Source organism: Anopheles marshallii, chromosome 2, assembly GCF_943734725.1.
Source record: "Anopheles marshallii chromosome 2, idAnoMarsDA_429_01, whole genome shotgun sequence".
Lineage (NCBI taxonomy): Eukaryota > Metazoa > Arthropoda > Insecta > Diptera > Culicidae > Anopheles > Anopheles marshallii.
Genome location: NC_071326.1, coordinates 88,966,838 through 88,982,462, shown reverse-complemented (window position 1 = coordinate 88,982,462; position 15,625 = coordinate 88,966,838). Strand labels below are relative to the sequence as shown.

Genomic DNA, 15,625 nt, shown 5'->3' with positions numbered 1-15,625 from the left:
GATCAGATCACCGTAGCAAAGATGCATCCGATTCGACCACCGATTCCGCCCAAACCGAGGCTTCTCAGCGTGCCACACAATCGGGACTTGCGCGACAGTGGTATTTCCGTATCGGACGACCCAGCCGCATCGATGGATTCGCTCCGGCCAACGATTAGCACCTCCGATACGAGCTCCACACTGGGTACGCCGAGTGCTGTGCGGCAATTAGCGACTCAGTTCGAAACGATCGCACTGCGCCGCGGCAGTCCCAGTCTGCAGCGAACGACCGGTGAGGAAGGTAAAACACCACCCGTGCCACGGAAACCATCCACCACGCAGCTGATGCAGAGGCTCCAAACGAATGTCGAGAGGACTCTGGCCATTGCTCCAAAAGCTCCCTGCCTTCCAATTCTGCGTTTGCCGCACGATCGAACGCAGCTTTCACGCAGTGCGAGCAGTATCGCGGAAAGGATATACGATACCGTTTACGAGAGGTAAGCGATCTTACACCCCGCAGTTGTCATGAGTCACGGGCTATATAAACATCACCGCGATACGACCTTCTGCGCACTGATAAGCTGATGGTTCGCTCCGATAACGCTGCCGTACTTCAACAGGAAGAAAATTTACAATCGATTAATTTATTTTTTTTTTCATTCAAACTTCCCCTTTTCTCGCGTAATAATCCGGGTGAATCATTTTGCAATCGGGATTATGCGTGCGTGTGTACATTTGGGTCGCAAGTTCTGGGCGGTATGGCTGTCTAGTTCAGAGAAAGAGGGATTAAAACAGCTCTTTACACAATACGCTAGTTGACACGTTGGAAAGAACACATCCTCTGTTCCTTATTTGATCTTTAGATTTTTTTAGAAATGACTCACCGCTAACTGAAAACGACACGTTGGCCCACGACACTCGCCAAAAACCTTCGCATGCCTAATCTTCCCTCCATTGTTCTTCGATACAAATCAGGGACCACAAAACCATTCTTTATCTTGATCATGTATAATTGGACTTTGTGTTTCGGTTCGTTTTTTTTCCAGATGTGCACTTTAGTATTGCAGGTAACACTTCTTCTTCGACTTAGATTAACTCACTCTCAGGTTTCAGTACTGACGGGCTGACAGGGCTTAAAATATCCCTTTTACCCCATAAAGAATGGGCAAGTGAAGGCCTAGTGAATGTGAAAAATTCTCCGACCAGCCTTGCAATTCATTCATGTAGCAGGCGATGTTCGCACTATTGCGATCTGCGGGTCGTATGTTTGACATATTTGATCAATCTGGTTCTGGTACACTACCTCACCACCATTCCGGTTCTTCATATCCTGAAAAGCTGACAAATGAACTTGAGTCTTTTATGTGGATATTCTCTTGGTATTTTTGATTTGGCTTAATCGAGCAAATTTCTTCAAATGGATTGAGGTTTTACATAAAAGAATGTAATGCAATCATGGCGATTTCTAGTATGCTCATAACTGAATATACTCGTTGCTGGTAGCTCGCGTGAACTTGATCTCCTCAGAAAACCAATCGCACACAGCGCTGAGAAGAAACATAGAATAAGAACTGTATGACATCATAAAGTGATAATGTCCCTCCTCGAACAGAAAACATTCGGAACATCACAAACAAAACCCTGTTGAGGCAGTCTACGAAGAATTAGATGATCCAACCTTAACCGATGGCTATTCTTCGTTTGAGTCGTCGTGAGTAGCTTTCTAATCCGTCTGTAGTCCGCTATGTCGCATTTCCGTTTTTTTGGTATGGCTGCTCAAATGCTTCTGTTTAGTCGATAGATGATTGGTTCGGTTTTGCTTGATGTGATGTCTCGATGTGTATACCAATGCCACCAGCTGTATATTAAACCATTTCTACTTTTTGTTTAGCACTGATGATGAAGATGAAACAGGAAAGGAAGGAAAGATCGATAGAAACAAGTACTACTACTCGATAACTCCGGACATTGAAGTGACCGACTACGACACAACTAACCCTGTCGATCATATTAGAAAAGTGATCACCGAACTGATCGAGAAGGAACAGAAGTACATTGAAACGCTTGACCAGGGCATTCGTAACTACGTACCAGCTATGTACGCCCAAACACTGCCAGCAGCACTACGCGGCCTAAGAAACACTATTTTCATCAACCTCGAAGAAATACTACGCACCCACAGGGACCAACTGCTGCCCGATCTGGAGCATGCGGTAGATCTGTCATCCACGTCGGAACTCAACAGTGGCCGAATGGCGGAAAATATTGCCGAAGTGTTTTTGAGCTATATCGAGAACGATCGGTTCTACTGCTACGTTCAGTTCGCGATGCATCAAGCTGACTCGGAAACGTTACGATTACGGTACTACGATTACTTCCGCAAGATTCAGCACGATATTGACGATAAGCTGGGACTGAACAGTTTGATGCTACAACCGATACAGCGATTACCGCGATACAAGCTGCTGCTGAACGAGATGGTAAAGGACTTGCTAAAGGACGGAAACAAAACGTGCACGATGAGTCGAAGGACGGCCATACTGTGCAAGGTTGACAAGCGGCTTAGTATACTGATCGAACGCGTCAATCAGGCCATCAATGTGCACGACATCCGTCAGTGTAGTGGTAGTCAGGTGACGACAAACGCCAACTTAAAGCACGGATCGGACATACCGCTGTCATTGATACTTCAACCGGAAGGCAATCGAAATCCGGCTCGAGATACTCCTGTAAGAAAGAGAGTTAATCAACTAATCAATGCGTTATTCTTCTGTTATTCATACTTCTTACCTCGTTCTCTTACAGATAAATCTCCTCTACCAGGGCAAGTTCCAGCGGCTGTTTCTAGTCGACATCTACGATACAAACGTTCGCCGGAAGTATAGTGGAAAGCTGTTTGCATTCGAAAAACTACTCCTCTACGTTGAAATACAGCGCGATCGGTTGGAGTACCGCGGTCACTTCAGCGACAGTGAGGTGTGCTATCTTGAGGAAGGTAACCGTCTTATCCTTTACACTGGTCCACGTGGTACGCACGAAATCATCATACAATCAGACACCAACACGGAACTACAACCGCTAGTGGCAACCGTACACACGATGACAAGGGCTGTGATATACGATACGGTTAAAACTGACGACCGTACATCGCCGGATATGCTGAAGGAAGCGGAAGAAGATGAGCAGGATCTCCCAACATCCAACGATGCGAGCCATAGTTGGTAAGAGTTAGAGTTTGAACAGAGTGTTTTCAGATGGTTTTCATCGTACAATACATCCATTTTCAGGGATGAGCAGAAGCTAACGGCGTCCTTGGTCGAGGCCCAACGACGATTTCTTGAGGTGTTGAAGGCTAAAGGACGCTTCTATCTGGACACACTCAGTTCGGAGGGAAAGACGAAGTTAACACATTTCATCAGTGCTTTCAAAGCTATTGTGGAACTTCATCAAGCGATCTTGCAAGACATTGCCGAACCTCACGCGGATCCAGATAAAATTTGTCAATGTTTTGACCGTTACTTAAAGGTTTGTTTGCACAATTCACATGTCTGCCACTCCTTCCTCATGCTCATGGTCTCATGTCTTTCAGACTGACGTTTTCGACCCGTACTTCGTTTACCTGCGTGAGTTCCGGAAAGCTACAAAGTGGATCAAGCACAGCCAAACCCCTTCGGTAAGTATCGCAGCATCTAAACAACTAACCGTAGACATGGTTTTACATCACGAATTTGGCTTTTTGCAACAGAACTGCAACAGTCGCAAGGTCAACCAGTTCACGTTCCTTTGCATCGAACACATGCAGGAGTACAGCCGCTACTTTAACGTACTCATTGTCAAATACTCTGAAAACAGTACGCTCAACATCCCCATTGATAAGGAGCTTTTTCAACGTTTAGCGTACGTGCTGGTACATCTAAACGCGTTCCGGAATAACCTAGCGATCAACTATGAGCTTTTCGTGATCGATGAACAGGCATCTGCTTATGGATTAGTGTGCCACAACGAACGTGTCGCGATTATCAATCCTCCACACGCTGCCGATGCCGGCTCGTGTCGTTTGTTCGTATGTGAAAAGGCGGCCATCTGCGTTAAGGTGCAGGATGTTAATGAGCATGAACAGCAAGTGGAACGATTCGTGAAGGTTCTATTCTTTGACCGCTTTCAAGGTCGTGGAGCGCCGATGCGTATGCGCAAAAGCAAACGTCAACTGCAGCGACTGAATTTCCTGATCGATGGGTTAAAGTTTCGGATAGATTTCGATAGTACGCAGGCTCAGAACACGTTTTTCAGCAGCTACGTGAACCAGTACACCATGTAATAATGCCGTCTACATAAAATTAAAGCTGTGCATACTTTGAAAAGCCATCTACCAAATATAATTTCTAAAGATCTCACACATTCGGGTAGACTCTTATATCTCGATCGCTCCCTTTGTTGGGGCTATTGCTCGATGACACAGCGGACACGTCTTGCGGGTACTGATCTCTAGCGGGCTCGCCAGATGATAGCACCCGGTACACTGCCATGCGCCGGTAGGGTTTGTCAGCGGTTGTCCAGATGCTACACATGGTGGAAACCGACTACCGCAGCTCGGACAGAGCGTACTACAATCGGCGACCGGTGTCTCGCAGGTAAAACAACTGATGTGTTTCATCTTTCCATCCTGTGGCTCGTACCGGGAGAAAATCTCAATCGCCAACTCCTCGTACTGTTGGCGCCGAGCTTCCGAGATCGTCTCAATCGATTCCAGCTTGATGAAGGCCTTCGAGCACGTACCGAACGACCGATCAGCACAGCTGGCTAGGGCGAGCAGTGCGTACAGTGACTCCACCTCCAACACATCCTCGTAGTCGCGTAGCCGAAGCGCTGTTACGACGGCACTATGCAACAAGCCTGTCCTGAGCTGACGCTGTGCCAACAGCATGTAATGATACGCCTCCGCGTTATGCCAGATTTGCTCAATCAGTACCGCATCTTCGGGACTCAGCTGGGACAAGACTATCGCTCTGCTTCCTGCCGCTTGTACAGTCAGTTGCTTTTCTACGTGCTCTTCGGCCAGTAGCCCAGAGAGTACATACAACTGCTTTATCCGCACGTAGTCCGATCGTTTCTCTGCTTCCGCTTCGGCCATCTTCACGAGCAGACGGGCTGCGTCCAGATATCTTCCCGCTTTGCGCTGCAATTCGATCGCTTCCGGTAGCTTGCCCTCCTGGAGCAGTTGGGCCGCATGCTTGCTTAACAGCGTGTTGATCTGCGGCATACGGTACTTCTGTGCCAGTTCCACCGCGAGACCCCACTGCCGCAGGCTAATGCACGTTGAAACGGCCGACTTGACGTCACCAAGCTTCAGGTAGGCAGCTACCGACTGCTCACACATCCCAACCGTGGCCAGCTGCTGTCCGAGCTTTGCCAGCTGTGGGCTCTTCTCCGGCAGTCGATGCATACACCCCACCAGCTCATCGTACTGCTCCAACGCGTACAGCGCATCCATCAGCCCTTCCGTGTGATGGGCCTTCTCGTAGTACTCCTTCGCATTGTCCCACGCACGCATACTCATGTAGTGGTGTCCGATCTCACGCCACGCGTTCTCCATCTGCTGGTCGGAGATTCCCGGCCCGAGCCGGTACAGCTGCACCGTGCGAAACCAATCACACAGTGTTTGCCGCAGTCGGATCGCACAGTCGCGCCTATCTACGTCCATGTACAGTTTCTCCGCTTCGTCGAACTCCCCAAAGAATGCACAGATCTCTGCCCGTTGCAGTGCCTCCAGCTGAATCGTCTTCAGTCGCTTGATCAGCTGAATGCCCGGATAGTTGCTGCACCGTACGAATGCTGCTTCGGCCGTTTCGAGATCAAGCTTTTTCAGTGATGCTTCCGCCAGAAGGCGCCACAAGCGTGGATGTGCGTTATCCTCAATGAATTGCTTCGCTTCTGCAATGCCGACATGTGCGAGTAGATCCTCGGTGTCCCGTAGTGACTTCACTCGTAGCTGCAGCAAGTGTTCCTTTACGTTCGGTGTCGCGCCCCCCTTCACGATGTCGTCCAGCAACACACCCGTAATTTCAAGCTCCTCGAAGTTACAGATGTATCCAGAGCAAGTGATCGGTTCTTCCGGGTCGGCACCACGCAAGATGTACATGCGCGTTTTCTCCATTATTGCCAGCAGTTGTGGGTTATCGCGTGCCCAACAGATAGCCCACACATCTTTCCGCTCAATGTGCGGTGTCGTGGAGGCTGGCTCCGATTCGCTCGTATCGTCACGAAGTGTTAATGTCGTCAGTACACCGTTGCAATCGATCATGGCGGCCCGCGTGGAGTTGCAATTGATAGCGAGTTTGTAACTGCGTGCCTGCAAGTAATGACGGTTCCGCAGTACCAAGTGGGGTAGTGTGTACTCATGAATAAGCCCACTTTCACGTCCAATCAGTAGCAGATTCTCCGAGGAAGCTACACAGCATATTGGATCCTGGCTTGGGTCGACTTTGGGTGGGATTTCGTTGGCCGTTTTCGAATCGAGATCGTTCAGCACCTCGAGGGCTGGTGTATCGTCAATGTGGTATTTGCGATCTCGTTTAATTTTTAAGTTAGCATGTAACGTTGACGCGCCCTACGAAAAAATAGTTCGGAAGAGATTGAATACAAACAAACAGATTTACAACAACAAATATTAGCGTAAAAACAAAACAAAATTCAAATTCAGCAATTAATCATTACCTTCGGCGTATGATAATGCCACAGCAGAAAATGATCCTTCGAGGCGACGATCACGTGGGACGTGTTCATCGTAATAAACTCTGGTCGTATATCGATATATTTCGCTGTAACATACATAAAACGATAGATTGTTAATTTCCTTCCATATGAAACCCGTTCTTATACTCACAATCAACCGTTGTGCTGATCGAATTACACACCAACAACTGGTACATCAGATCCTTTCCCTTGCCTTCGCTCACGATGCTAAACTCCTTCCCGGTCATACGCGTCTCAACGGCCAGCACACAATGATCTACCGATGCTGCCATCGACATCAGCGCGTCTATCTGCTTCGCATAGACGCACTGGTTCGAGTTTGTGTCCCAAAATGTAACCGTATCCACCTCCTCGCCACTACCGTTCGCTGCCGCTTCCTGGTAGCAAACGGTACGGTTGAAGTAACACCAGTTATAATCAGGCCGAATGTTAGCAAAGTAAATGAACGAATCCACCGACAGCGCTATTCGTAGCGATTTGCCTTCCCAGGAGAGGCATGTAATTTCTTTTCCCGGAATTTTCAACGTCCGAATGTGCTGTAAACGGAAAGATGTGATAATTTCCTGGCGACCGAAAATCCAATCATTGGATTTAGATGGCTTACCACACCGTATGGAGTGTAGAACAACACCTGACTGCTATCCTTGTCACTGTTCAGGTTAGTCTTCATGCCACACAGGGCCAGAATCGTACCGTCATGGTTCCACATGCAGGAAATCGCTTGCAATCCCGTATCCACCACCACCGGTGCATCATCATTCTCATTCCGCATCAACTGCATGCGTCCATTCTCGTAACAGATCGCCAGCACCGGCCGGCTTGGTGATGTACCTTTGTGGAACCAGCACAGTCCCACCACCGTAACACTCTTGGCCGGCGTCAAATACACGCACTGTACGTGCAGCTTCATCACGAAGATGCCCTGATTATCGTACAGATGCACTTCGCCGTTCTTGATACTAAACAACAGAAACCGACCATCCGGACTCCACTGTACACCAGTCAGTGAGACATTCTTTAGCTCCTTGCCCCAGATCCGGTTGCCGTCTACCGAACCGACGATCACCGTACCATCCTCGTACACGATGCAAATCTTCTGCCCGTCGCTTGTCCACGCCATTCCCTTCACGGTTGACTTTTTGCGATCGTTTGTCATCTCCTCGTACCAGGAGCCCTACAACGAAAAGCGACAGTTTAACAATACCGTCTTAGAGGGGGAAATACAACAACCTACCTTGTAGAGCATCCACACCATTATAACGCCATCCTTGTCGGAGGAAGTCAGCTTCTGCTGGGACTCGTTCCACGTTACCACCTGTATGGCCGATTTATGGCCCTCCAGCGTTTGGTTCATGGAAAGATTGCTCGCCTGCAGCGCTTTTCCGGGTTGGGCTGATACCGCCGTACTGCTGGCTTGTTCCAGCTTCAACACCTTCAACAAACCATCCTCACCGCCCACCGCCACGTACCCTTGGTCCTTGTTCCACGCGATACAGTTCAGGCGGGTGTTGTTCGGGATGGCAATCTACAATTATTCATACAATCAAATATGGCGTTCGGAAGCAGAGCGAGGGTTGAAAAATTAACCCTCTCTGTATCGCTCGTTACCTTTTTACTCAGGTAAATAAACATTCTGTACAGTTGCGTTTCGTACCCGGTGACATTTAAACAACAGGAAAAACCTTTTAAAACATAAAACTCACTTTTTTTTACAGATTTTCCACCGTTTTTCCACTCAAAACCAATCGAAGCGTTCGCACACCTGCCTGCGCAAAGCAAGAAGAAAAAATCCCGTTGTTTGTGACCTGTTTTGTGTTGGTAGCGCAGGTTGCCATAACGACCAAACTGACAGTTCGATCGACACACGATTGCACGCACACATTGATGCACGTAAAACGGAGAGTTTTGTTTGTAAACAAATACCTGTTGCGTATTGCTTTTCTTTCTTGCACAAAAAAGAGATGGGATTTTTTTTTTTGTAAATTAAGTGTGTTGTCTTGTCATTACCATTTTCTTTATTTTCCCCTTATGTTATTATCATGTTTGCATTAAATTGATTAGTTTTAATGTAAGTAAACGCTGTTTATGTTGTCTCTTAATAGTCTGGGCCTCTTTTCGTTTCCTTTCGTTTCTCTCTCATTTCTCTTCTAACTTTATCCTTCCTCTTTTTCGCGCTCTAATGATCGGTGGCTGCAATGGTTTCCTTTCTAAATGAACGTTCTTCTTTTCATATTCTTATATATCTTGTGCTAAGTTTTGTCTTGTTGGTTTCTTTCCTTATTCTTTTCCTTCCATTTTTTTTCTTCTTTTTGATCGCATTTGTTTGTTGTTCTAACTATTTTTAACACAAAAGTTCTATTGTTTCGTGAGTGTTTACATCCAGCATTATTCCCTTCAATCGAAATAATAGTTCTTTTTCTTCCGTTTTCCACTGCTTACTACCATTTTCAAAGCATTAATTGCTAATATAGGACGAGTTAGAAACGTTTTCTTTTTTTCATCAAATGCCGCAAGTGGATGTACATTACAATTTCAATCCACCACTGATGAATCCACTTTTCGGAGGAAAAAATGTTTAAGCCATTCAGTTAGGTCAGTTTTGCATCCGTGTGCCGTAGTCCGCATTTAGTCGGAACAACTCGTAATACTTCCTGTAGCTACCCAAAACTATTACACCCAAATCGAACCAGTTCTAGTAGGTGTTTTCGGGTGCCTGGTCCTATTATCCCACATTCCACTATAAAACGTGATTTGTCCTGCATTCAAAAATTCCAACGATTCCAGCGGTCAGACGGTAATGTTTTCCCTTCAATTTTCGTTCCCTTTTCGTAACATCTGTTTTATGAATATTTTTTTAGCGCCTTGTTTTATGTTTTCTTCCAACCCCCTCTACTGCCATTCTGTCGGAGTGATTAGGTGTGAAAATAGAAATCATTTCATAGAAAAATATAATTTTAAAACCTGTCATTTTCTTACGCGTGGTTTATAAAGATATACGTGTACTATTTTGTTCTGCATCCTTCCATTCTGCCAGTTCAGTTTCCTCACTCATAGCTTTTTTCCTATTTCTTTACTTCTTTGCTCTGTTTTGTTGAATTCATCTGTATATGTTTTTTCATTGTTTGGTGTAAATATCATCCTTCACAACTATTTTCATTTCCTCATTTTTCTATTGCAGTTTTTTGCCGAATGAAATTTTACTTTAATAAATGTACCTTTCTCTTCTTTACTTTTACCATTGTTGCTATGTCCTTGCTACGTGTTTTGGTCGGTTTTTGCTTAACATGTATCGGTTGTGAATAAATTAAATTTTGTGTTCCATCTTGTTCATATCACTTTGCTTGTTTACTCACATTCACATTCCTTCTCTTATGGTTCAAAGCCCTATACTCAAAGCCCTTTTCTTTGATATTTTAAGCGATAGTGTCAGTTATTTAAAAATCAATATGATGAGAACTTCTTTCTCTTATTTATTTCCATTTCCATTTTTCATCCATCTTTTTATGCGTTTTTTTTACTTCTAATCGATCTAATGCTCTCAATGGAACCACGAATTGACACGTCCAGAATCATTGTTGTAAGGAGAAAAAATAAATTCAATTTAATTTCAAATTTCCTCAGCACACACCCCTATTCCAGGCACCAGCTCTCTGCTTCTAACCCATGTTCAACGCACTTTTCACTCGTCTTACACACTCTTACAGGCGACAAAAAGGAACAAACAATAATCCGTCCTGAAAAGCGAATTCACACTGACCTGCTGGAATATCGATCGATCGTTATCCTTTCGCGCGTTCTAATTCATGCCCTCGTCATCCCTGGACCGGCTACAAGACCACCCCGCTTACTGTCATACATACAAACACACGTACATACACAAACACAATCATGGCGCTTTTATGCGCTACAAGCTATCTGTAAAGTAGTAATATTATTATCATCATACGAATGGCTTCACATTGTGTGCAAAGACCTGCTTCCTTAAAACTGTATCTTACCTCAATCTCTCTCTCTCCCACACACATTTATGATGTCGTTTTGCATATTATTTTCAGCACCAACTATTGATTCGTTTGCTTGTTTGTTTGTGTTGTATTTAAATTAATCAAAGTGTTCATTTCTCTCCTTTGCTACACCGTTCTACCTTCCGTTCTTTTATCGTGTTTTAGAAATATCACAATTTTTAGCTGACTTTTGCTCCTCTCTTAATACTTATATCCGTTTTTTTATACTGCACTGTTATTTTAAGCATTAACCAAATTAAACAATAATTTCCTTTTATGCTACTCGTTTTCCTTACGCAAAACAGTGAGAGTAATCAGTCGAGTGGACGAGATGGGTTATGGTAAAAGCAGTTGGAAACAAACGTTGAAGGTTTAGAAATTAATATCACTTGTTAACGCTTGCCACGACCGCATCGATTATTATTCACCATAAAAGTTATCGCTAGCCTATCTCGTTCGTGAAAGCTAAATCGGTTAGGTTTTATTTGGTTCGCTAATCGCTCGTTTCGCTTGTGAGCAATATTATCCAAAGGAAACACAAACATAACACACCCCCAGCGGCACGGGACACATCAACGATGCGTGCGGATGCACCATTGCCGCTAGAAACTATTAACGTTGATTTGGTTCTACTTGTTTCGTTTTGCTTGTCCTACACCTCTCTCACACTAGGGCAATTCGATTAAACTACCATTATTTTGCGACATGAATACGAAACATGGCTGCTGTTTCGTGGACACAATCAAGCACAATACTCTACACGACGACGGTGAGGATGAGAATGATTATGATAAACATGGCGACGATGATGGCGACGACGACGACGACGACGACGAACGATACGACGTGTAACGGTGAGATTTAAATGCACGTATGAACGAGTAGGACCGTGCCACACGATTAAAACTACTTCACACGCGTGTCAATGAGGCGATAATTATTGTTATCTACTGCAAATGTGTCGGTTGGCCTTTTCCTAATGCACGATATGAAATGTGTTTATGAGTGTTATTTTAAGTTTGTTCGATTTTTATATAAAATAATAAAAATTGTGGTAAGAGTATAGCAAAGTTGAACAGAACATATAGAACATAGAGTAAATACGAGAAAGTAACAAAACATAATGATAGATGAAGATTACAACAAAAGTAAAACAAACATGTCATAACGAAACGGCAAAAGACAAAATGGAAGAGCCCACCAAGCAACCAAACAAAAGTAGACTAAAAGAATAGAAAACTTAAAGGACGACATTTACTGAAACATTTAAGTGTTTTATTTGATAGTTTTTTTGTTTTAAAGATTTTTTTTCTTTGCATTTTTCGTTTGCATTTTCCGTGCTTTCTATACTACTTCTCACACACTTTCACTATCTCGCTTTCTCTTCCTGGCGCACTTGTTTTTTTTTTCTTTTTTACTTTCCGTATTTTCTGTTTTCTATCGATCTATTCGGGTTCCGCTTATCGCAGCCTATCAACATATTATTCTAGTAATTTTACCTCGTTTGTATATATCTCTTACAGCCTACAATGTGTATAAAGTAATTATTCTGTAGTTGTTTCTGTTTCTCTCTTTCTTATTTTCTTCCCATGTATGTGTGTGTGTGTATGTGTTTTGTGAACTTTTTTGCGATTTTCTTTTCGTATTTTTAACGCATCTTATTCACTTGCTCACTGTTATCTCTTTCGTTTGTTTATCTTTTTTCTTCTTTAACGTATAGTTTCGATCACCTTTCCATTCTACCGTCCGGCTTCCTTTGCACTCATACCGAAAACCAGGCAGGATATTAGAACAAAGTTGAAACCGATGCAAGTATTTTTTTTTCACCAGCTCTCTCTTTCTCTCTCTTTCTTTTCGTATCTTTCGCACTATCTTATGCCTCTAAACGGCAGCGGTGGTGTGTGGTGGGGGAATCGAAAAGGAATCCTATTTTATCCTGCATTTAAAAGTGCAAAATATTTGCCCTTGCACACAGAGCAAGAACAAGAAGGGAAGAAAACCACACAGGATCACAACAAGTGCAATCGTTATTAAGTGCGAAATTAATGAACGTTCTGTTACAGGCTTATCCATTCATTTTGTTTTTTAACTTGTCCGACTGAGCTTAACTGATAAAGTACTTTTATGTATTGTACACAGTAACATATTTCTACGTATAAAATCTGGGCCTAATACAAAGAAAAACATTTAGGAATTGCATTGAGTTTTGCTGCTCGTTTCCATTCCGTACACTTCACTCAACATCGTCATGTTTTCACTCGCATACAGCCACCATTCACCATCACACACCGATTCACGCGTATCGCTCACATCACATTATTCAAATCACTTATCGAAAAAGAGCGAAAAATTATATTGATTCTACATAAAATTTTCTCTTCACGTTCTAAAGTTGTCACAAAGTGGAAGATAAGAAAAGAAAATACAAAACAAACGTAAACCAATGCTAAATAGCGTTGTGCTGAGGAGAAACAAAAGAAAGTAAAACAAAGAGAGGGACAAAAAAGAGGAAAAGAAAATATGTTTGAATAAAAGAGAAAAAGATGTTAAAAAATAAGAAAAAGTTGTTAGCAGGATAAGAGATCATGATGGGGCGGGAGAGAGGGAATAACTTTGCTATAAAAATAAACAAGTTTTCATTTCGCTTCAAGAAGAAAAGTACCACCGACAAAGCTACACGGGACGATTTTCTTAACAGCGAGCGTCGCATCACGCCGGGGTTTGATCATATCGATTGATCATTCGGTAGGACGATACCGATGTGTCTTATTGTTTAGGCGATTATGTTCGTTTATGCTGTTTACATCCGATTAGCAAGTGTTTTCTGTTTCTGTGTTTGCTTTGGAGCTTCACATCTTCCCGTATATTGAATTGGTTCTATTGGCAGTAGTTGTTTGTTTGTTTCCTCTTCTATTTTATGTGTCTTGCTCCAGCCATGCCATATTGTTATTTTGCATTTTGGTTTTGCGTTTTTTGCATTAGAATTATTTCACTGTTATACTACTGTTCTTTGATATTGTAGAACCTATGGTTGATGATGTGATGGATCTCCACACCGGGCAGTATCACCTCTTTCAACAACATGCTACAGCTGCTCTTGTGGACAGATTCTGTGGCATTGTTTAGTTTAGTGTCACCTCGTATGGTTCGCTGCTTCACTGTTCTATTGTTATTCGCGATATTCTACCATGCACGTACGATGCAATTTTACGTTTGTTTTGTTTTCTATTCATAAACCTTACACTTGTGTTCACTTTCGATTGATTTCTCTGCGTTTGACGTGTTAACACCTACGCAGAAAACAAACAAATCCTATTACTATTTGGATCACATTCACAGTTTTAAGGATGTTTAAAAGGGGGAATATTTGAAAGGGGGGTGGGGGAGCGGTTTAGGTTTTAAAGATTGCACACAAGCCGAAAAACTACGCCGGAACGGTGGTTAATTGGATCACTCACACATTTCACACATATCCCTTTCACACCCTGAAGCACTTTCACTCAAAGTGTTTTCACTTTTCTTGTCCAGTTCTATGGAGTTGTGTTGGTTTTGGTTGTAGATTTTGTGTTATCTTGTTTTTACATCATTCCGACTCCTAATTTCTACCAGTGCACACTCGTTAACTATTGAGTAACAAGTTTTTTTTTTGTAGGGGGAAGTGTTGGTTTGGTTTGTTTTTTTCTGTTTTTTTCTTGTTATGATGTTTTTGATTTTCCTCATTCCCTTTACGTCTACGACCAAATGTCACAGTATTTGAGTCCTTATTATCTATCACGATCATACGCTCTTGCATTCCTGGCCAACCAGTCGCATTTATTGCACACAACTTATCCCGCTTGCCGGTTGTTGTGTCGCATAAAAGGAGTTTTACCTGTTCTTAGCCCTAACCATTAAATCGCGTGTTGATTAGATTTTGTTTTGTTTGTTTTTGTTGTATATTTGGACTAACATACGAAGGATGCTTTAATCCCAACCCCCTCTACTTGCCATTGTAGGAGGGAGGAACGGGGGTTGTGATTGCGATTACGAAGGATCTACGCATATCTTATGAGTTTTTGTTCAATGGATTTAAATGTTTAATGATTTCTTTTTCTCCCCGGCCTGGCTTCTCTCCCCAGCTTCTTCGTGTCGTGTTAGCTAAACCTAATATCACTCTCGCTTCCGTTCATTTGCTCCTCATATCTCAGACATACCATGCATACGCACATTTCTTAACACGATCTCCTCAAAAGCTCACTTTATCTTTCCCCGTTTTGCTCTATATCTCGCTGTATGGTTTGTTCGTCTGTTAATCAATTTCAAACCTTATCCTAGTAGTTAAAAGGAAATCCGCTCCCTTACCGGGGGCTCATCAGCATCGCAATACGATCCGGGCGCACATGCACATACACGCACGAAACGGAACTAAAATTTATTTCCGTAAGACAAAAAAAAAGGCAGGAGTTGTATTGGTTATCACGGGGGTTATATCCGACCTTCCAAAAAACGCAAGGGCAGTATTGACAGAAATTTTCTGGGAACCACTTTTTTTTAATCCTACCGAACTTTCCAATGTTCCCTGCCCACGTTCAGGGCAACTTGATGAAAAATGTCGATGGGATAAAACGAGAAAGTGTTCCACTTTCGCGCATCCTGTTTACAAAACTAGCTTAATTAAACTTCTAGTCGGGGACATTCGAAGGGAATTTAACTAAACGCTATAAATCTAGCGAACAATCCGGCATCGCTCGTCTCTCCTACCAGCCGAATCCAGCCAGCTGTAATGGCGGTATTTGAGCACAGTTGGGGACAAAACAAAAATCAAAGAAAACCTCGAGCAAACGGAAAACACAAGACGATCTGGTCTTCCAGATATTCCGCTAGTGGTGATCTGCGCCATCTGCGCGGGG

At 43.4% G+C, this 15,625-nt stretch overlaps 2 protein-coding genes across 2 annotated transcripts; one reads left to right on the top strand and one right to left on the bottom strand.

Moving 5' to 3' along the window:
• Positions 1-21: 21 nt before the first annotated feature.
• LOC128718783 (uncharacterized) lies at positions 22-4,297 on the top strand. The gene is made up of 7 exons (XM_053812399.1): positions 22-476; positions 1,592-1,690; positions 1,871-2,708; positions 2,785-3,200; positions 3,267-3,504; positions 3,569-3,652; positions 3,725-4,297. Exons 1-7 carry the CDS (start codon positions 22-24, stop codon positions 4,295-4,297), a joined length of 2,703 nt encoding a protein of 900 aa, XP_053668374.1.
• A 93-nt stretch (positions 4,298-4,390) lies between these two features.
• LOC128707258 (WD repeat-containing protein 35) lies at positions 4,391-8,364 on the bottom strand. The gene is made up of 6 exons (XM_053802209.1): positions 8,341-8,364; positions 7,967-8,257; positions 7,337-7,906; positions 6,863-7,268; positions 6,694-6,797; positions 4,391-6,586 (listed from the first exon to the last, which is right to left on the bottom strand). The coding sequence occupies exons 1-6, from the start codon at positions 8,362-8,364 to the stop codon at positions 4,391-4,393; spliced, it is 3,591 nt and encodes a 1,196-aa protein (XP_053658184.1).
• Positions 8,365-15,625: the final 7,261 nt, after the last annotated feature.